The 23,310-nt window shown below is 39.4% G+C and overlaps 1 protein-coding gene across 5 annotated transcripts in view; it reads right to left on the reverse strand.

Moving 5' to 3' along the window:
• HDAC9 (histone deacetylase 9) overlaps window positions 1–23,310 on the reverse strand; it is a 500,007-nt gene that overhangs the window by 36,246 nt on the left and 440,451 nt on the right. For all 5 annotated transcript variants that reach the window (XM_090046829.1, XM_090046828.1, XM_090046826.1 and 2 more), the window contains 2 exons: window positions 22,352–22,473; window positions 1,863–1,994 (listed from right to left, as the gene is read on the reverse strand). In XM_090046829.1, coding sequence (XP_089902955.1) covers window positions 1,863–1,994; window positions 22,352–22,473 — 254 coding nt within the window. The remainder of the gene's footprint in view (window positions 1–1,862; window positions 1,995–22,351; window positions 22,474–23,310) is intronic.

Below are 23,310 nucleotides of genomic sequence, written 5' to 3' on the forward strand. Positions count from 1 at the left end.
ATGTGACTTTACAGATAAAGTGGGGATACTGGTGCAGTTTCAATTAGTGCCTGAAAGCACCTTCAAATATTGTTGCACTATGGTAGCATCTGCTTACATAACATCCAAATACTTGTCCATGGAATTGTTTACGGTATTAGAAGCCGTGTATAAATATAATTGCTTTGGCTTTTCCAAAACATGAAGTTTTCCCAAACATTTAAAGAAACTTTTCATCTGATACTATAGCTAACATATGTGTTTTGCATAGTCAGCAACATGATGCCATTACTTCTGCATCTCTTAGCCAGGCATTGATTAGATGTTAACTCTGATCCTGTTGGCGGGAAGAGCTCAGGAAAAAGCACTGTTGCAATTAATATTCTAGCCTGTGCCCGATTTAGTTCTGGAGAGCATTCTTATTCAGAACAGTATTCAGCAGTATTAAAACTCATTGAAATCAATCAGATTTAAGCATGTGCTCAAGTGCTTTCCTGGATCAGGGCCATAATGGGCTTCAAAGCTGTCTGCAGACTTGTTAAATTAGGGCTCAGGTTTCTCAGAATCCGTATGCTGTTCATACCCCACATTCCTAAATGTCTTTGCTTTTCCCTGAAGACATTAAGTTGAATTTAACAGTCCCTACTTAGCTTGCAATACGACAAGTGCTATTCATTCATTCATCCGTCCATTTCCTATTCAACTTCAGGGATTGAAATTCTTGTTAAAAGTACCTATTTTAATTCTGTTTTTCTGATGATCAATCTTAAAGTATCAAGTATTTAAACAGTATGAGTCTTTTCTTGCCTTTTCAATTTGTCTTGTTTTTTGGATAAGGCTTGAGCTTATCCCTTCTTCCTCATCCTTTATGAATAGCATTTCCTTTTTGGTTTTTATTTTAATTTTGCTGCTACTAGAAAACAAAGGGCCCTTTATGACAATGACTACATGCTAAATGCATGCATTCTTGAAATTAGGATACATTCTGAGCAGTTGAATGGTAATGTATACTACAAATTAACATGCATAGCTCACTGATTTTTGGTCCTAGCTGCTGTGCGGTGTTGGGACTGCGGGCACCTGGCTTTCAACTTTATCCTGGAGGAACCTGTCAAGTGAAAGGTCCAGGATCATTCTTCCTGACATGTCTGGCTTTCCTCATCCCATCTAGAGGCCTGGTAAAGTAGAGAGGTCCCTGGTTGATGTCACAGCTGGGTGAGGACCACAAGCTGTTTGTATTATCTCTGTGGAGCAGTCTGCCGATAGGGACACCTGTTATCTATTATGATCTGGAGATATTCCTTGTGCAAAAAAAAGTCATAGCTTTACATAATATGAGCACACTTAGTATCTTTTTTACTGCTTGAATGCAGGGTCACTTGTGTTTTAAGTGCATTTAACGTATACTAAGTTTAACATACTGCATGGCCCATGCTGTTGTAGAGCCTATGTGAAGAGCATGGACATTCTCCGCAGAAAGGTAAATGAGACTAATCTGAGGGCTAGCAATGAACTGGTCAAATTTGGCTATAAACAAACTGATGTTGGACATCCAAAAGGAAGACTAGGAAAGAAAATATATTTTCCCCTTTTGATCTCTTTCTGTTCCACAACCCTATGAACAGCTTGCTTTTGTACTTACTATTGCAATGAAAAATGTTCAAATGGAAGTATGAGTCTCAGGTTGACAGTGTCCTTTTAATAAGAGAATAAAGAACAGAATCTTGTGAGTTCTTACGCCTTTAATATAGTTTTAATTTTGACAGAGAAACTCCTTCCCAGCTTGTGTTTGATGCTCAATTATGTTTCCAGTAAACTACTTTTTGAGACTTCTGCCTGCTGGCGGCAGCAGTTAAGACAGAATCACTTTAATCTTTATTTACCTGTCACCTCAAACAGTCTCTTCTTGAATGAGCTGACAACATTTCCATCCTTCCTCCTCAGTAAGGGGCTACTTCTCCTTTCTGTCACCTTCTGTTTTAATCTGGAACGCACCTTCAAGTTGGGCTCTGAGGCTGGGAATCAAGAGAAGAAAATATATCATTAACAATTAAAAAGCTGTTTGACCCAGCAGTGCTGTCTTCCTTTTAGTGTGCTCTGCCCTGAGGTCCTGCTTGGCCAGAGGAAGAGAGAGAAGGGAGGGAGGACTGGAGAGAAAAAGCAGCAAGGAGGAGGCCCGCTCTACCTTTTCTGTCAAGCTTTTTCAGGGACTAAGGCAAGGTGAATCAGGATCACACTTAGGCAACTAATAGCTAGCCCTTATAATTAATTGGGTGAACTTAGAACCTACAACTCCACACAATGATGCCACTCAGTAGCCCCTTAGCTTGTGAGCTTTTCCTACACTTGAGCCAACTGTAAGGGGCACATGAGAAAAGAAGCGGGGCAGCATTTTACTTCAACGATACCATATTTACTCAAGCCGAAGGCAAGGTTTTTTCCCCCATTCAGCATGGGGAGTTCATCTTGGATCTGAGTACAAAGTGTAGGAGGGAGAGGCCAGATGGTTGCAGCTCCATCCCCAGCCCTGACACAGGCTTGGGATCAGTCAGAGCCATAGCTGCCACTTGCCACCCCACTGCCTCAGCTCCCCAGCATGGTCCCAGGATTGGAGCTGCCACCACCCTACCTGATGCTGCCTGGCTGGGAGGGCTACAGAACCTCCATGTGCCCCATGGCCCCGACTGGAGCTGAAGCTGCAACTAAGGGTATGCAGCAGTGGGGCGGGACAAGGTATGTACATGGGGGTATGGCACAGACACAGGAGGTGGCAGGGAGGAAGTGACAGTGGGCAACATGTGGGGGGGCTGTGGATGGGGGGCAAGGGTCAGGAGTCATGCCAGTTGACTTCCCTACTGCTTGTTCCCCCACCACTGCTTGCCTCCCTGCCACTGCTTTTCCCCACTGCAGCAGTGAAGGGGGTGAATTTAAGATGGCCCTCCAATATTTTTATAATTTTTCCACGTATGGAATCTAATTATTTAAGATGAATTATTATTTCATCCTAAATTCAAAGTCATCTTGGATCTGGGAAAATATGGTATATATGCATTCAAAGGCACAATGCCATGGCATTAGGAGGAGATTTAAAAAAATGCTGGAGATATTGAGTAGCACAAAGGCACTGAAACATAGTGACACTTGTTAAAAGTCAATGAGACTTATGATCCTGAAGCCATTTGGTTACTTTAAAATTGTTTAAACAAACATTCTCTTACTATATGCTTCTTTCTCTATCTCAATATAGATGCCTACCGCCCCGTCAAGTCTAGTTCTAATAAAAATGACATTTCAGTGATTAAGTTAAAGATAAAAAGGGTATTTCAATAGTTGGCTGCTGAGCTGATTTTTCCTTCCAGTCCTTAAAGAAATCCCTGTTGTTCTCTTTTGCTCTAATCCCAGCTGCAATAGCACGACAGATAGGACTGACAATATTTTCTGCAGGCCTATCAAATAGATTTGGTTACTAATACGCTGTTTTGCTATTAGACCTGCTTAGGACCCAGGAAAAGCCTTATCCTATGGCATTTTTAAATCTCTTATAGGTGAAAACTGATAACAGTATACTTAGGAACCCCATTTGCATTTAGATTTTAGTTTGATGGTGGAAATGGGAAGAAGCTTCTGTTAGTGCCTTTTGATTTTTTTTACAGAAATATAACTTATGTCAGAACGTATTGGCTGAATATTTCTTAGTCAGCAGTTCAGAGCCTGAAACCTTACTTTCTTAATAACTGCACCAAAACAGATTTATTACAGTATCTAGAGAACATTTAAATCCAGAGAACATGAAAATATAAGCTTAGTCTGAAAAAGAAGAAGTAGGATTGAATCCCAGGAATACTAGGATTATATTTAATGCATTTTGGACAACTTCCATCTCCTTTTTCATTTACTAAGTAGGCACAGTCTTTAAATGTGAACATTAGAAACCAAGTTTTGTCAAGCATATTGTTTTTGTCACCTCTGTATGAAAAAAAAAATCCTTTGCCCATTTGTCTGTTCTACTAGGTAAAACTCTATTAACAGATGGTTAATGGCAGTTAAGTTTAAGGTAGAACTTGTTTATATTTCCCTGTCTGGCCACAAATCTTGGCTCATCAATATCTCAAGCTGTACAGAGCTGGAAACTGGGATCAGTTTCCTCTCTCTCACTTTCATGCACGTGCACAGAAGGACAAAATAGGGAGAGGGTGAAATCCTAGATCCATTGAAGACTTCTAACTTCAAATCTGTCTTTTGGTGCAATATGAACACAATTGTTTCCTCCTGTCTCATTTTTTACTATGGGGACATTAGCATTGCCTGAGACAGAGCTAAGGCGTAGCCAAGACCATATGGAATTTAAGTTGCTCCAAGAGTGCTACAAAATATTCTGTGAATTTTGAGGCAGTTGGATTTGCACTGCCTCTTGCCTGCCTTTGTCATGTCTGTTCCTACTTGCAGAAAATCTAGGGGGCTGTATTTCTGAACTGTTTTCAGAAGAATATCTATGTAGATATTTATGTATGCTCTGACCAGGAATATCTATGTAGATTTATGTATGCTCTGACCAGGAATCTTACCTAGTTATAATTTCTTTCGGAAGTGAAGTTAATCAGCTATTGTACTGACTCAGGTTTCAGTTAGGGTTTGTTCTATTTATAATTCTCCATACTCCCAAGCTGTAGGAGAAGACTTCCATATCAGTGACTGAATAATGCAATGTAAATCCTCTGGGCTCAGAGAAAGAGCTCTTCAACAACCACTGGGGAGAAGTTCCACTTGTATATGAATGTGTTTCATGCCCAGTTACACTGATTGCATTTCTATTTTTACCACATTCCCATCACACTCTGCATTTCAATCAATCCAAACAGAGAAGGCAGTCTTTTATGTGGATGTCTGAATTTATATGCCAGCTGAGAGGATAAACCTTGCATAAAAGATGAAGGTTCATTATTTAAATGAAAACAATTAATTTTAAAATGAAAAGTGGGGGTGAAACCCACAGGTTTTCAATGCTTTAAATGAGATAAAAAGTAAAGCCTTGAGGACTATGAAGATTAGACTTTCTCCAGTATTCTGCATGAGATGCAGTCAGATGAGAGTACTGCATCAAACAGGATTCTTGATACTGAGCGCTGAAAACTGAGACTTCAGTGAACTAAATACATATGTATAATTATTGTGTATGGTCTGATGCTTACAGCACAGGATTGAGAAACAGGATTTCTAGCTTCTAATCGTGGCTAAGCCACTGACTCTTAGAGAAGTCACAGGGTGAAAAATTGTCCCCACTGAAGTCTATGACAGAATCCATTTATTTCAACAGCATTTCTCCAAACAAACACATAGCCCATATGTGGAACCCACAAGAATAGGTTAATTTAACCCATCTGAATAAGACCTATGGTAGTGCCCATTGTGCTCAGAGTCAGCACTGAGCAGGACTTTTTCAAGTCATGGTGAGCCACTACATTGAATACATTTTCACTTTCTCTTCCCAGAGTTAAGCTGCAACTCTTTCCCATTTCCAGTGAGTCCTGCTTTTATCAGCCATAAATGTCTATTAAACATCACTGAACTGAGTCCCAAACAGCTTATTTAGAATCCCTCCATTGCCCTCTCTCTCTGCCTGTCGCATATGATTGGCATGGCCATGCACTCTAAGAGATGGAGCCAGACCATGGTGCCCTGCACCTCATCTACGTATACATTTTTTGGAGGATCCCAGGACATGTGACAAACACCTGGTTTCAGTCATGAGTGGGGGTCTAATTACCACATTGATCCTTTGTGGTGGGTCTCTGGAGTAGACACATATACTGAACAGTGCTGAGCTGTGGGGTCACTGCCATGGCTTGAAATGCAGTTGTCTCTGCTGGGGCCCAGCCCAGTGAGCTAAGTCATGAGCCTTTTGGCATTGGACTAATGTCATGCAAGAATGGTGGCATCTGGGCCTGGGGCTTGCACATAGGATGCCTGCTTAGATTTGGAGAATATCTGAAGCCCCAGACCAATAGGTCTGGGAGGGAGGCTACTTGCCTGGTAGTAGAGACACACAGATTTGATGACTGAGCTCTGCTCAGTCAAATTTTGGAAGTTCACTATTGGGCCCTTGAACCAAAATATACAATTTTAAAATGTACTATAAACAAGTAGGCATAGAACTGCTACTTAAAAGCATGTTTATGGAACACGTGAGACAAAACTTGCAGCTATTTCAAAAGAGGTAACTGCATCACTTCTGGATGAACTAAGTTTATGGGTACTTGTAGTAATTTCTCTATATGCAAGTTACTACAGGTATCTTTATTTCTAGGTCAGTGTTTTGAAATTTGCTTCTCTCTTCCATGTGCTCAGGGAGCACAGGGTCTGACATCAAGGAAGGGGCTGCAAGGGAAAAATTGTGGGGGGGTGTAGCAAAAGGCATCTGACTTCCCCCCCAAATTTATTTTCCCTGCTGTAGCAGTGGAAGGGGAACAAATTCAAGGCAAACCTCAAAAATGAGATTCTATACTTGGAAAATTGCAATAAATTTGAACATTTTCCATATGTAGAATCTAATTATTGGAGGGTCGTCACATAGTCAGAACTAACTTATATTCAAGTAAATATGGTATTTTACACACCCTGATAACTAGCAGTGATGAGCAAAGTAATGTGAAAGCACAAAAGAGAGATAACAGTAGAAGAGAAAAAAATGACGGCTCTATTGAAATTCAGGTCCTCATAAGCATTGTAACCAAGTAGTACAGAATAAGGAAAGCAACCCTTGCAGTTATAAAGACAGAATGGAAACTCCTGCACTTCTAATGTACCTAATTACAGCTTCACTTACAGAAACAAATTCAGCTATCTGAGCAGCTTTCCAAAGCTGAAGATATACTGTATTGTGCCTTAAATTCTGTTTAGCTTATTAATTTTTTCCTTAGACAGAAACCCCGTAAGGCAACTCTGTGCAGAGAGCTGGCTGTGCATGTACAATCTCTGAAACCCTAAGCAGTATGGGTTTGCTACTCTGCAAAACTAATTAGCATAGCCATGCTGGTTCTGGAGCTAGTGCACACAGGGTTGGGTCAGGTTTGCACTGCCTTGCAGTGTACCTACGTAACCTAATAAGTAAGTTTTTTGAACTGAGGGAGTTGGCCAACGTGACTGCAGAGCCACTGGCCATTATGTTTGAAAACTCATGGCAATCAGGAGAGGTCCTGAATGATTGGAAAAGAGCAATACAGTGTCCCTCTTTAAGAAAGGGAAGGAGGAGAAGCCAACAAACTACAGACTGGCCAGCCTCACCTCAGTCCCTGGAAAATCGTGGAGGAGATCCTCAAGTAATCCATTTCTAAGCACTTGGAGGAGAAGGTGATTAGGAACAGTCAGCACAGATTCACAAAGGACAAGCCATCCCTGACCACCCTGATTGCCTTCTATGATGAGATGACTGGCTCTGTGGATATGGGGAGAGCAGTGGACATGATATACTTTGAGTTAAGCAAGGTTTTTTATGTGGTCTCCCACAACATTCTCACAAACAAGCTAAGGAGGTACAGGTTGGATGTACAGGATGGATTAACGTAAGGTGGAAAGAAAACTGGCTGGGTCATCAAGCTCAAAACATAGTAATCAATCCCACGCACTGATACAGGCTGGGGACCAACTGGCTGAGCAGTAGCTCTGCAGAAAATGACCTATGGGTTACAATGAACAATAAGCTGAATATGAGCCAACTGTGTGCCCTCATTGCAAAGAAAGCTAAGGGCATACTGGGCTGCATTTGTAGGAGCATTGCCAGCCAATCGAGGGAATCACTCAATGTCAAGTCGCGTCTGAAACTACTTCCCAACTTGCTAATCTGAATTTGGCAATCTGATTGGGGCTGATCACTTCTTTTACCATATGAAAAACAGGAAGATACTTTCTTGGGTCCACAGCAACACACCGAGTGGCTGGACTGTACATAGGAAAGTTCACATTGAAATCCAATGCACTAGTATATAGCCAGCATGCTAGCAATGAACTAAATTCCTATACTGTTAAAAATAAAGAATTTGTGACACTACATACATATAAAAGATTTCACTGAGATCACCCCTATTGGTCAACTGCATGATATCCCAAGTCGCTAGAATCTCAAGCACAGTGTGAGGCTGAAAGACAAGCATGAGACAAGAAAATACACTGAAATCAAGATGTCATATATTCCAGCCTTTTTAATCATTAACAATTTACACATACTGGCATTAAAGAATGCAGCCCAGGCACTGGACTGCTTCCAAATGTGTAAATGAGGCCGAAATTATTTAAGTAGCCTATGGCTGACTATTCCTTTAATTCTATTCTCTCTCACACTCTCTCTCTCTCTCTCTCTCTCACACACACACACACACACACACACACACTCTCTCTCTCTCTCTCTCTCTCTCTCTCTCTCTCAGGAACCCCGTTGAAGAGATGAAAAACCCTCCCACATACAGGAACTGAAAAGGGAAAAGCCTTATAAAAGAAAAGGTTTTAAAATGATATCAGCTCACTGCTTTCTCTTGGTCCCAGGAATACAGTAGTACTTATGTATCAAAAAATATGTCCCAACTCCAAATCAACATTTAATGAATCCTGGAAAGAAATAGGGAATGGGATGGAATGTATGATCAGCAGGTCCTCATCATGAAGCTAAAACCATATATAGGAAACCTGTGGAGCAGAAAGCAACCTTTTGTTGAAGATTAGGATGGCTCTAAAGTGAACACATTTCCTTTTATTAGCTAAGAGGTCAGGTTTGGAAAATCACAGGGCACTCAGAGGTACCTGATACTAAATCTGGCCATGGTGACTGTATTTTTTTTTATTTAATATGCTGCAGCTTCTGTATATTTTCAAGAGCTGACGCATCTTACTTAAGAGAGTTAACTTGCTCCCTGAAGCTTGCATTCCGATCACTATTACTGAAATCATTTTTAGAAATGCAGTAATTTACAAGGATGTTGTGAGTCCACAGAGAGAAATGAGACAAAAATTCTACTCTATTGTGCTACAAAATATTCCTTAAAATGACCTACAAGACTGTAAATGTAGTACTAAAATGTTTGTGTTTATTTAGAAGTATATAAGGAAGTATATAAAAGGAAATCAGATTTTCAAGTGATTATTTTGTAATAGGTAGGATGCATTTAGCAGCAGCAGTCATAACAACTAGGTGCTCCAGCCATGAACAAAGACCCATTTGTCATATAAACTGCCCAAACATTAAACAGATACTCGGCACCTGCTCCAGAAAGTTTACGAATTCCAGAGAATTTATAAAACCAGGGACATCTGGCAGAAAAAGACCGACAGGGGGAGTATAAGGAAGGAATAAGATAATACTGATTAGCATGATAGGCAATGGGCTAAGCACAGCAGTGACCAACCCCCATTGAGGTTTTGGAGGCACTGTAGAAAAGGAGAATTTTAAGATAATGAGGAAGCTTTGCAGATGCTTATGGGGAAAATCCAGCCAAATTAAAGAGCAGGATGTTTGAAAGACTTGTTTGAAAGTCTTACATATATGTTTGTTTATGTTCATTTATAATAACACACACACACACACACACACACACACACTAACTATACAGAAAGAAGTTCCAATTCCTGGCTTATTTCTTCTTTTTTTTCCATAGATAAAAGTCTACGTTCTGGCTTGGGTAATTCTCAATATCAGTGGGTACCTCAATATGGGTGGGACAGCTGCGCAACTACTTGGAGAAAGACAAGTGGAAAAGAACTTGCTGCTATTTCCAGCTTGAGAAAGATCAGGCTGCTGGTGGGCTGAGACCAAGCGACTATCAAGATGACCACTATTTTCTTGTGCCCTAGTGCCGCTGTCTCCTTGTTTCCTGGTGTCACTTGTCCTGCCATGTATTCTCTCTTATACTTTACTTAGATTATAAACTTTCTGGAACAGAGACTGCTCTCTTTTGTCAAGCCTATTGCACAACAGGGTCCTGATCCATTTTGGGGTAATCTAGGACCTGTAACAATAAATAGATTATCCTGCCTCTACCTGTACTATGTCAAGAGTCTAAGATTGGGTGTGTGTTGGAGCTGGAATTCATCCCACCCCTTCAAAGATGGAGGGGAAAGATACTATGATCCTCAAAAGTCTGTGCTGGACACAGCTGTCGAGTGGGGGCTACAGTATGAAAGGACAGGCCCTGAATTCACAAGATCCTTTCTAAGAATTCAGAAAGCACAGAGGGCACAAGATCTGTCCCTCCCTGGTTTATCAAGGAGAATGGGGATGGTGAATAACTGTTACGGATTCCCCCTCCAGTGATCTAGAATATACTGAACTGCTCCAAAGATGACTGAGCACCGGGGAAAGGAATTACAGCCCAGGATGGGTACAAGCATTAAGCTTCCTGATCCCTCATTAGCCTGCTGGAGAGCTATTAGTGGGCCTGCCTTTACTGGATTCATGAGAGAGCATAGGCAGAGGAAACAGTTATACTAACTTAGCAGGGGCTGGGAAAATTTTACTGCATGCCAGCTGATCCTCTTTAAGTGTTGTGTCCGTCTGATCTTTCCACAGTAAGGAAGGGGAAGTTAAACTGAGGCAATTTATCCTTTAATGAAACAGCTGCAAAAATTACCATGGACTTCTTCCACTTACCATGGGACTGGGTGAACAAATGAAATGGTTACATCAGTTTGGTGTGCACTAACCCCCAGTCTGTCCACTAAGCCTAGTTGGTTAGTTTACACATAGCCAGAGTGTCTTACAGAGCCCCCTGCCTCTCTCCCACGACTATATCAGGTTCTGATAAAAGCTTTGCCTGGAGATTTCTAGCTGATGCTCCATTAAGGAGCCAGGGTTGCCCATTTCAATTACTTTTGAATAGTTTGTGTGATAAAGACCAATATGATCGATTTGTTTCTCCTTTATGTGCACTGGGCAGAACCATTTTCCATCTAGAGCCAAAAATGAGGAATGAGTCCTGTGGATGCCATTGGTATTCCTCACAGCTGGCGCACTGGAAGTCGCCAATATCATACACTACTCTATAGTACACATTCAAATACTGTTTAATTCTGGTGTTTTGAAATATTTTAAGTTTAAAATAGATTTATGAGAAAGAAAGCCGTTCCCACTATTCCCTCTCAAGCTTTTCCAAAAGCTACATGGAACATCCATTTAGCTGGGCATAACCATTGGGTGGTCCCAACAAGGCAGGAGTGTCAGATACAGTGGTGAAGGATGGAGATGCTTTATTTTTCTGGCTTGCATCACCTAATGTGTTTTCAGCATACACGGAAACTGTTTCCTGTACAGCCACCCGCTTTAAAGGGAATGTTGGTCACATGTGAAACCTTTTAGCCCTTTGCTTTATTTTAGTTTTGTAAAAAAGGTAAAATGCTTTATTTACGCAGGCTAAGGTAAATATCCAACTCCTAAATAAAAAAACAGCTAATTAGATTAGAGGGAATCTCTCAGCCCTTTAGCTTTCTTCAGGCTAAGGAAGCAGATTTAATAAGGTTAGCAGCTTTTCACCTAAAGAAGGTTCATAACTGAAAATCTTCCCTCAAGCCCTATTTTAAATTTCAAACATGCATTTTAGAACTTTCCAACCAGTTATTCATTGTAGCCTTCCAAATTAATGTAAAACCTATTTCACGGCTTGTGCAAGGAAACATTAAGCTTGCTTAGCTAATGCTTAGGTATATAGATTTTTATACTGACCCACATCCTCTCTCAAAGAATTAGACAATTTTTATATCTTATTTTTGAGGATAGCAAGGTGCCAAATGATTCTCTATGGATTTTTAGACTCTGTGGAACTTGGAAGATATAGGGGTCAGATGCTGACTGCGTATATCCAGCAGAAAATCCGTTGGCATAAAGGAGTTCTCTGCTTGTGCATCTATGCCAGATTGAGCCCTACATCTGTATCAGCAAAACTCCCACTCTCTTCAATATGGCTTTGATTTCATCCATAGGGCTTTCATAAATATTACGTAGGAAGCACACGCCACATTGAGCTTTATGTCTGCTGGAATCAAGGCACATGAATACCTGACTCCAGGTCAGTAATTAACCTTACCAAAGCAAAGGTCTTTTTCTTGCGCTCCCCCTCCACCTCACTCAGTTTGGATATATTTCATTTCATGGCTTTGGAGAATTCAGAGGATGAGATAGGGATATTATTTATTCAATTTATTAGGTATTTATATAATTTATTTTTGAACATGGCTTTCACATAAATTTAAATGTGACCTCTTCATAGATCTACAATAAGAGAGTCTGCTCCAATAAGAGTTATGTGCATGAAATGTTTCCAAGAATCAGACTCATTGTTATGGTATTAGCCTAGCTGAGAAATTATGCTTTGATTTGAATAATAAATTGGTTTGAATAATAAATTAAGGTTTAATTATGGCTTGCGGAACATTTTCCTATGGCACAATACGGAAAGTCACATAGTGTTGAAAGAAGATCCCTTCTGCATTAAATAACACAGAAAAATAGTAAATAAAAAAAATAAATACAGCATGTGAGGGAAGCTGTTGGGAAAAGATTACAAAAATGTTATCATTAATTTCCATATTCTCTTTTCTCCCATTGGAATTTTGACCCATTAACTAAAATGATTATTACCAATTATGTCTGGCCCTAATATGGGGGAAGAAGGCCAGAAAGTCATTTGCCTTTCAACGTACTGCTAAAGGGACAATCCTTATTCTGTTGCTTAGAGGTGTGGTAAATCTACCGTGGCTGGCAGGACTTCTTGATTTATGTCTTCATGATGTTAGCATCACCTCCACCTCTTGCTGCATGCACCAAACCGTACCAGCTGGGAAGATATAAGGGAAACACCACCTTTGGGTGCAACCCATCTAACTCCCTGCTGTATTCCCAGTGCCTTCCCCCACGATCTCCCCAACAACAATGGAGTCATTATACTTTACACAGGCAAAATGACCCTCTTCACTGAACAAGAGGCAGAAGTAATCCACAAACCTTGTACTTTAGGCTTGTGCAGAGCCATAGTTTGACTCCTGATTTTCTTGATTTACATTCTGCAGACAATCATGTGCATTTTCCCTTGGCCCCAAAAAAGTAGTAATTATTTAATATGGTGATTAAAACCTAGGGATTTTAATCTAGGACAAAATCCAACAACAATAATTCACTTGATGGCAGTCAACAAACTATATCATAGTATTTGCCAAACTTCAGAAACCCACAATTAAACATCATCACCTTTTCCCCAGATTTGAAAGGACATCAATTTCCTCAGTAGATGAAAGGTGGGGAGACCTATATTATCGCGGCATACTATCTAGAGTTTTCTGAAGGCAAGGCAGAATGTCAACACACAGGGGTTCTTAAGGTGCCAAGAAAACTAAACACCCAAAGCAGCATGCCTTGATTTTAGAATGGATGAGAATTTTGAGCCAAATTCAGCTCTGGTTGAAGACGATTCAACTCCACTAATAACCAAAGAAAATGAATTTGGCCCTGAAAGATGTTTGAATCATGCACTTCTATAACTTCTATCACAGGGCTAATTTTAAAAGGATTTCTTTTGTTAATCAAAATGCGGATAAAAAACCCCACCTGCTAAGAGTCTTAATTAAACATAGATACTGCAAATCCACAAAGAACTTAATTAAAATATATTTACTTTCTGATATGCTCTTTATTTCTGGGATATAATGCCAGTCCCCTACAACTTAATTAGCTAAATATACAATGTAACTTTCCATCTGGTAGAGTAATTTAACTGGAATAATTGTGCACCACCATAACTCAACAAGACACTGAGGAAAACCATTGAAATGCTATTTCCTTTCCTTTGGAAGAGAATTATGTACAATTTCAGCATGCTTTGCATTTCTAACAGTTAAACCCAACAGGGAGGTATCACACTCATTTATATTACTTTCCCATGAGAAAATCAACAGCAAGATATAAAGCTTATGCCGTTATTCATGAACAGCTCTGTAATATTTACGTGGCTTTAGCCAGAACATGCTATTTGGCAACTAAAACCTTTAATTAGAATTGTGGGTTTGAACAGATTTTGTTTTGTAGGAGCTTGGAGAAGTGTAATCTTTTCTAACCAGTACATTCTATTTTGGAGAGTCTGACATCATATCCCTTTCACTTTTCACCTCTCTCTTTCTCTTATACATGTTTTAATTTAGTTTTTCACAAGTTTTCAACTCTCCCCAGGCATTAATACAACTGGGCTAAAATCCTGCATCTACCTGGAAAGTGTGGGAATTTTGCCATTAATTTGCATGGAACCAGGATTTTGCCCATAATATTTTGAAATTTTGAGAACACATTTAAAATACGAAAGATTTTCAAAAGCACACAAAAAAATTAAGAATATGAGTCTCATTCATTCTCCTTAATCCCTTACAATATTGTACCTAATTCTAGGTTCTTTATTCAAGCAAAATTCCTCTTGGCTTCAAAGAGAACTGAGTCTGAGGACAAAGCAAGTGGCTCAATTTTTGGGACCTGCTCTTTGGTAAGTAGAGAGGACACACTATAAAACTCTTCTGAAAACTCTTATATAATAAAATCTTCATGCATCACATGAATTAATACATATAAACTATAACAGGTGCAATTTGGCTTCAGCATTGACATCTTATTAAGTATTTAGTAAATGAACTATTGTGAGCTCAGAGAAGAGTAACAAAAATGATCACAAACCTGGAAGGATGAAATGAGGATGAAATCATATATATATATATATATATAGGTTCTTTACAAACACAGGATAGGGCAGTTTCCTTTCATTAGATAGAGCCATGTTCTTACAGCACTTAAAGATGTGCTTAATGTTATTCAGTAGAGGAGTGGTCAGTGGAGGAGTTTACTCATGTAAATTAAATGAAGTAATTGCATTAGTGTCAACAGGATCAGGGCCTAAATTACCTCTGACTCAAAATATGCTGCTAAATAATGAGACCAGCTAAGGCAGCACCACCAGCATTGATTCATGTGATTTACCTCTCAAATTATAAAATCTATTATAGGCAGCCAAGAGCAAGGAGAGCAAGCCAAGAGCAAGTCAAAGGAGAAATAAGACAGAAGTAAGTTTAATTATGAATAATTAATCTAAATAATTTATAAGTGGGGCACAGTAATCAGCTAAAATATTACATTCAACATGCTGAATATACTAAAGTGGTATAGAAATTATTTAACATAGTATAACTTGGTGTACCTATAAGTAATGGGACTAAATCAAGAAATAACTTTTTAAAGTAATTTCCTGGAAAAAACACCCACCACCTTGAAAATGAGTCAGAAGAAACATCTAAAAATTCCTTGTAAGAGTCAGAAAATTCATTGATCACTTGGAAAAAAGAAAACATACTGAAAGTGGGGCAGAAGAGTCATCTAAGGGAACCTTCTTTGTTTGATATGCTAAAAAGTAGAGTGTAAAATAAAGTCTATTATAAATTATTCTGGATAAGAGCAATGGAAATACAGAAGGAATTCAAAAATAGGATTCATCCAAATGCATCTACTGAATCATAGTTCCATCTTTTGTAGAATCAAGCATCTTTTGTAGGATCTTTTGTAGGACCTGTAAATTCCCACTACAACTAATCTCTATGATGCTGTCATTAGGCTTGTCTTAACTTTTGCTTGCTAATTTTGTTTTACATTTTGCAAATGCTTTCCTTTTTTCCACAAGCTGAATGGGAGCAAGATAGCATTCACTCTCAAATCGCTACCCTAACTTGATACTATTAACGCCATTCTGTTGCTTCCTGAAAAGATTTCAATGTAGCAGTGACAAGAGTATTACATTTCTTTAGAGCTATTGGACCCCAGTAAAACCTTTGATTGTTGCAACTTTCCTTTTGCCTGTTCATTATATATACCGGAAGAAGCTGTTAACATCAGTTTGCTTCACATTAATTCTTTAATTACAAGTGAAAGTTTCCTCTGTTTCTCAACCCTATTACCACTGATTGTACCCTCAAAACTTATTGATGGTGAACTTAATGAGGCTAAAATTTCTACTTGGTGGCTAATTGTTGTAGGGAGAGAAGAGCCCTGAAGAAAATAGATCTCACATCAGAGGGTTTGACTATTATTCCCAGCTTTGCAAAAGAGTGTGTGCGCGTGTGTGTCAGCTAGACCCAAATTTTCAAGAGTGTCCACTTACTTTGGTGATCACAATTGTTGGGAGCTCCAATACATGCATTTGAGAGCTGTGGATAATCTACGCATCTGAAAATCAGGTTACAACTAAGGAGATATATGTATCTTTGCTTTACTTTCGTTGTTTGTATAACTAACATGCCTCTGGCACTGCTGTAACCTCTGAAAAATTATGTATATCCCAAGTGAACCTGAAGTCTCTTCTCTGGAGATGTTGTATTTGAAGATTGAGCCTCTTGTTTTTTTTCAAGGGGTGATTGAAGACCAAAAAGAAACCAAATTTAGCTTTTTAGTATAATGTTACTTCACAGGAGGGTGATTTCCTAGCATATGTAGACAGAAGCAGAATTAAGTGGGATGAGGGTCAGAGAGGGAAAGGAGAAACAGTCTTTTACATACAAAATGTTTTCTCCTAGGTTTCAATTACTCCTGCAGATTGCTAAATAGCTACTCACAGAAGGATGTTAGTAATTAATTATTTTAATTAATTTCTTTTAAAAAATACTGTTTTTAATACAGGAATGCTCTACTTATCCATAAAGAAAGGGATGTAGTTAATCCACTATCTAACTAGCCAATCTAATATGGTTCTTCTTAACTGCTCTTCCAAATATTGCCCATTGCTTTTCTCTTTGAAGCTCTTCTGCATATGCCGTTCCTCCTTCTCTTTCTTCTCCATGCATTAACCAATTGTTTTAGCCATCTTATTTTTTTCCAGTATGCAACAATATAACCCACCAAGCAAAACAATACCCTGCATTGTTCCTAAGTAAACAGACTGCAGTTCGTTTCACCTGTCCATACTTGGCTTGTGAATTGCAACCATTTTCTGAATTGTGTGACCCTGAAGTAATACAAAATTTTGCACACAAGTCCACTAGCAAATTGAGGCTCTGAAGAGACAAAAAATGAAGATAGCTCCATACATATAGATAAATGTTGATCTGTAATGCTGCACCTTCAGTTGTCATGCAGGCTAACACACAAAAGAGCAAATGATACTTAGTGGAAAAATACATTCATTGTCAGTTGTAGGTAGAATTCAGGTTAGGCGCAGACCAGTGGACTTTCTTCATTTATGGACTGCTAAAATTTTTTGAATGGAGGTGTGGACCCCTTTAGAAATTTTGAATAGAAGTGTGGATCCTTTTGAATTGTAAATGTGGGTATCCACATGCTTTCAAATGATTATAGTAATCTCTTGTAGTCCCCAGGGGTCCACAGGTTGAAAACTACCAGCATGGACTACCAATAGCTCTAGCAAAACAGTCACTACCCTCAACAACAAACAGTTTCAAGAATAATGCCATAAGTAATAGTGTAAAAGAGCAACACACAATTCAGATACAGGGTTGCTAGCTGTCCATAAAATTATGGACAGACTGAAAGACAAGCCTAAAAATGCCTATTTGTAAAGTCTGTTAAAAAAGAGTTATCCATAAAAACACTAAGCTACCAGAGCTTGATTGATGATCCCTTGCCAGAGACAAGTGTTGAAGGACAGACAGAGCACAATAGCACCATCTTCTGTCTGAGTGGGACTGCTACACCCTGCAGAAAGCACCTTTCAGGGCTTTGTATCCCATAACCCCTCCCAATCCAGCCCTGTGCTGCTGCTTCTGCTGTGTCCTTTTACATTAATTCAGGTCAGCAGACAGAAATCCTTCTTCCTGGGGGATAGGTCAATGCCAGGATGGGGAGGCGGGCCAGCAGGGGTAAAGTTGGGGAATGGCCTGGGGGCAAGAGAAGCAGGATGCAGTGAGGGTATCAGTGTATGGGACTGAATAGAGGACCTCTGGGGTGGGGACACCACAGTAAAAAAAACATTGTTCCAGTGAGGCAGGGGTACTAACCCAAGAATTTTATATTTTTCATTGCAAATCTTTCAATTTTTACTGCCTTTTTTTTAAAATGATGTTTCATGTTAATTCCTAAAATTTGGACCTTCCATGTCCAGGGCTTTGCAGAAAGGCTCCATTTACATTACGTCACACATATGTCAGTAAAACAGTTTAGTTATCAATAAAAAGTGGGCGGGTATCAATAAAAAACATTGGCTTCGTTTGTCAACTCTGTTCAGACATGAAAGTAGCATGTAGAGGGTCGAAAAGTTTTGCTAGTCTTCTGACTATTAGAATGCTACAGCCTATGAGGTATGCTGTATAAATGTCTAGTTATTTCTGTTTCCCAGGTTAGGATACCAATCTGTGCTGATGTTCTATGGAATTATATCCAGTAAAAGCCAAGTGTTAACAAATGAAGGCACAAAAATCCATCCACAAGTAAATTTGGACATGGATGGGTACAAATTTTAGGGTTTAACATGAAACATAATTTCAAAAAGTACACAGCTTTAGTTAAAGCTGGGGAATAACCTTTATTTAGAATGGTTTCTGGTGGATTACATCAACATGAGATCACAGAAAGTGGAATGTTACTAGGTCGAGAAAATGCAAGCGTCTTGGCTGTCTGCCAGAACATTGTTTTGAATCATTTCAACAAGGTAACAAATAAGTTGTGTTGGATCATGTCTGTAGCCCCGAGAATCTATGGAACTCAGCACTCAACAGATCCCATTGCTCACGTGAATGGAGTGAAGGGGAAGAGTGGGACAGGAGGATCAAATTTTCAAAAGAGCTCAGCTCCCATTAGGAGAAGCATACTGACTTCCAAAAATGCTCTGTACTATGGTGCTTCCACTAGATGAAATTTTGAAGTGTCCCAGTGACTTAGGATCACAAGTCTCACTGGAAATCATGCATGTTTTATATTAGGAACTGTTGGCCAGCAGACGTTTTTGAAAATCTGCAAAAAATCTGGACATGCAAATTTTTGGCTGAATTCTGGTCAAATTACATCTTCTCTATATGCTATGTTTATCTAGCCAACAAAGTGATAGCTCTAGCCATCCCCCTGCTCTGTTGTTCTCTAAGCCTGTTAACGAAGATCAAATGAAATAGTTGTGCAAAGAACTGAGTTGCCTGGCCTCTAACCCAACCCCCCCAGTCCTGGTCCTCTGTGCACCAGAGTTGGAATATGTTTACTGCAGATAGATTCCTCCACACCTTCCGAGGACTGAACAATACACGGTACTAAGGTAAATAAAGGGGCCAAGATCACTTCTGTTTTGCTGCTATGTTGACTCTGGTTTCTAATTGCAAAGATAAAAAAGTTAAAACTGTTCTTTCCCTGTTTGGCTAAAGTATTTGGCTACTTGGGATATTTGGGTTGTGGGCGGAATCTCAAAGTCGAGTTTACACTCTCTCCTGAATATAACTGAACATGTTCAGTAACAAAGCACCATTTGGAGAAGGTGAGATGGAAAGAAAGAATGAAACTGATGATTTACAATTAGATATCTGACATACAGAGAGGTTTCTCCTCATTCAACCCACTTTACATCTTACTCAGGTATTGGGATAGGATTATGCAGCATTGCTTCTCATTAGGCTGAATTAAAACAAATCAAACACAATCATGAAGCATCCTAAAAGGACACTGCACTTAAAGAAGACATAAGATGCCTCTCAATTCTATATTAAGAGCACAAGAAAGGATGTGGGAAGCAAAATAGAATGATGATTAAAACTAGCATTTAATTTGGGATTTAGGTAGTCTTTTTTAAAGTTGCACAGATCGTAAAGATTTGTTTCCATACCATGCTGACTATGTGCAGGTTCAGACACACAGGGTTATTCTAGAAGCCAGTGGCAATAACTATTCATTCAAGGAAAGGAAAAAAGGTTCACCCCTTGTGGCAAAGGTCAGAGCTCTGCAGGCATAGAGCCTGTCCATACATATGAATGTTCCTGGGACATCTTTGTCTGGTGTGGTCCCATGAGGATGACACAGGCTCCACTATGTCCCCTCTGCCTAAGGGATGGCCCTGCAGCCACCCAGATAAGCTTAGGGTCATTTGACTGGTGTTATTCTGGTTCCTGTTGCCTTTGCTCTGAACCTGGTGAATAATCATCAGAACCTTTGTGGAAAATGTTGCTGAAGGCTGAAATTAGGACTCAATGACAAGGAGTCATTTAATATGTAAACAGGATATATATAAGAGTTACTATAAATTAAAATTCTTTGCTGAAGCATGACATGCTACACGCATCTCTATTTGAAGAGCAGAATAATTAAGTATAAATATCTAACAACACCTGATTTACAAAACTACTGTGATAATGACTTTAACATTATTTGTTTATTTATGCTGTATGTATTGTCATTTTTAGAAGAGTCATTTAGTTATGACCTTGATTTATAACTGATGCACTGCATGCCCAAATATTTGGAATAATGTACAGAACACATCTGGGTTTAATTATATTATAGTCCTCTTATACAGACAATGGGAATTGAATTAAGGAATATTTTCAAACCCCCACAGAGATATAAAAGTATTAGCAGCTGCACAAGAACTTTACTGTTACAATGTCTGAAAATGTTTTGTTTTACAGATCAGCAGTATGACATGTCATAAATATCAATCAGCCTATTTAAAATTATATGTAAATGTAGAAGAAAAAATAAGACCTACATTTCCAAAATATAGGAAAACATTATTTTGAGGAAAAGGAGTAGTATACTATTAGGTTTTTAAAAAGTAACTGCATGGCTTAGCAGCACAGAAAATGTATTTTGTACAATACTCTTAAGGACAGAACTATATCACAGCTTAGCATGACAGAATAACAGAATAGCTTGAGCAAGCCTTTCATTGGATCTGGTTACATTGTCACCATATTCTACCAAAATAAATAATTGACTTATTTTTCATTCCTTGCAAAACCACCTCCTATGCAATTTTTTTGTGAAAACATTAGGGGATATTAAAATGCTCTTTAAGTGTCTGTCCTGAAGTATTAGATGCATACTGATTTCAAATGCCACGTCTTTTCAATGTTAGTACCAGTGCTGCACTTAGGGTTCGATTTCCCAGTGGCTGAAGCATATTCAAAGGCAGTTAGCACAGCAGGGTGGTAGACTTTCTTGCTGAAACTAACTATATCACTCACCAGCAGCCTTATGCAATAACGGATCTAATGTTTTCTTTTCACTTTCTTTTTTTTTTTCACGTAGTGTCTCCCTACATATTGGGATACCAGTCATTGTGTCATAGACCTAAGACTACAACCACACTGTCTCCACCACCAACTCCTTAATATATTCTGTGGTGCAAAGAAAGTCAAGGCTACAGTTCACCCGCTGTCAGGAGATAAGCTTCAGTTGCTGGAGCCTTTAGAACATTCTTAAATGTTCCAAGGAAAGTTTTTTTCTAAAATATATGACATTTCTACCCACAGGATATTTTTAAACATATATGTGGCTCCAGCAACCAGAAAAAGTCGTCTGATATAATAATTATACAATTCTTCACCACAAAAAAAGAGAGAGAGAGAGACTCTTGAGATATTTTAGATATAGATGTAAAATTTATTCTGGTGGTTTATTTATTGACTAAACCAGGGCCGAACTGGGGTTGGACTGTGGCTTGTAGGCTCCTGCCCAGCTGCATCACTCCAGCTGCAACACTAGCTGGGGTCTCCAGGTTCCCCCTCTCTCCCTGATTGCCACTTCCTCTCCCCACTGCCAGGAGGTACAGTAGCACGACAAGTTGGGGATCTGAGGTTGAGACTGAGAAGTGTAATGCAGTGGAAGCAGAAGGGGAAGGGGGGTTGGAGGTGTGTAGTGCAGCGGGGAAAGTGGTCAAGAACGAACAGTGCAACACTGTGGGGGAGTTGCAGGTATGCAGTGGACGGAGGGGTGTGAGTATGAGGTGCAGCAGTAGGGGGGCATCATGTGTGGAGGATACAGCCCCCTTGGAGTAGCCCATAGGGTGTGAGGCATCTGGCTGCCTTTAGGGTGGACAGCCCTGGACAAACCTATTCATAGATGAGGTACATAGTATATACGAGAGAGAGAGAGAGAGAGAGCTAGGAACATTAAATTAAACCCAGAATTATGCGAAAGTTCCTTTGGGATATAGGAAATACCTATATCAATGCTGGATTCTGTACTGTTAAGCATTGGTAATACTAGTTCTTGCTACCCTCAGATTAATTAACTTTAGAGAAGATATAGTTAACACTTCTGAACCTTTCCAATGAATCACTATGAGCAGGGCGGGTAGGTTATGAGATCCATCTTACTAAAGGACAGCCTAGTTAAAAAGAAGTGAGAGAGAATTTGGGGGCAAAATAAACCACTCTGACTCACCTGTTTTTCTAAGTGGAAAATCATCCTTGGCATCCTGTGCTCCTGGTAAAGTGTATTTGTATGGTGGAGAGGCCCCACTCAGGGGTGGAGAGCTTTGATCCAGTGAGGTATGGTGAGCAGCCCTGTAGCAGACACAGACAGGTCACAAATGAGCAATCGTTGAGGTGACCAGCAGTAAACATCTACACATGGTGTACACATGTCTCAGCTGTGTTTATGTTCCTACTCTAAGTGTGCACAAAGCACAGGCTCAGGTAGCCAATTTCACTTTTACAGTAAGCTATGGAACTGCATAGGATTCCCAAGAATGTGCTTTTTGCAGTCTTTAAAAAGTCACAGAGGATAAGAGTCATGTTGGCCCCTAAAATAGGATCTGTTATGTGATTGGGGAATGGACCATTTTAGCTTGCTGGTTTTTAATATTGACCAGCTGAAGCAAAGCAAAAGTTATTTGGTTTCTGTTTATTGAACAATATTAGATACACATGAAAATGGCCGTTTCTATGCAGTTGTCAATTACCTAGTGTTTGGAAAATGGATTGTTATTCCCCTTTGAAAAACGAGGGCTAATTAGTCAGAAGTTGTGAAGAGGGCAAAACGTTGTCTTCAGTTCAGGCAACAAACAAAACTTCCTGCCTGCGCTACTTAGCAATATATGAAGTTAGCATTGGAAGTGAAATTCAGCAGAAGAGACCTCTTTCTGACAACTGCCAAACGTGAGAAAAGTTGTAGACAGTCCTTTCCAACCAAGGGAGCAGTACAGCCCCTGAGGAATTGCATCACTTGGCACAAATATAACTTAATTTGCAAGTCCTTTTTCTGGAAGGGTGGGAATTTAGAGCCTCAAATAACAAGGCATTTTACTCTTGTCCTTCTTCAAAGCTCATTGCAGTAACTTTCCTTTTAGTGTGGAAAGGGCCCATTAAAGACACTATGTGTCACATGGAGTTACTAACAGG

The sequence above is a fragment of the Crocodylus siamensis genome, chromosome 5 (genome assembly GCF_052110815.1).
Source record: "Crocodylus siamensis isolate JL-2025a chromosome 5, ASM5211081v1, whole genome shotgun sequence".
NCBI lineage: Eukaryota > Metazoa > Chordata > Crocodylia > Crocodylidae > Crocodylus > Crocodylus siamensis.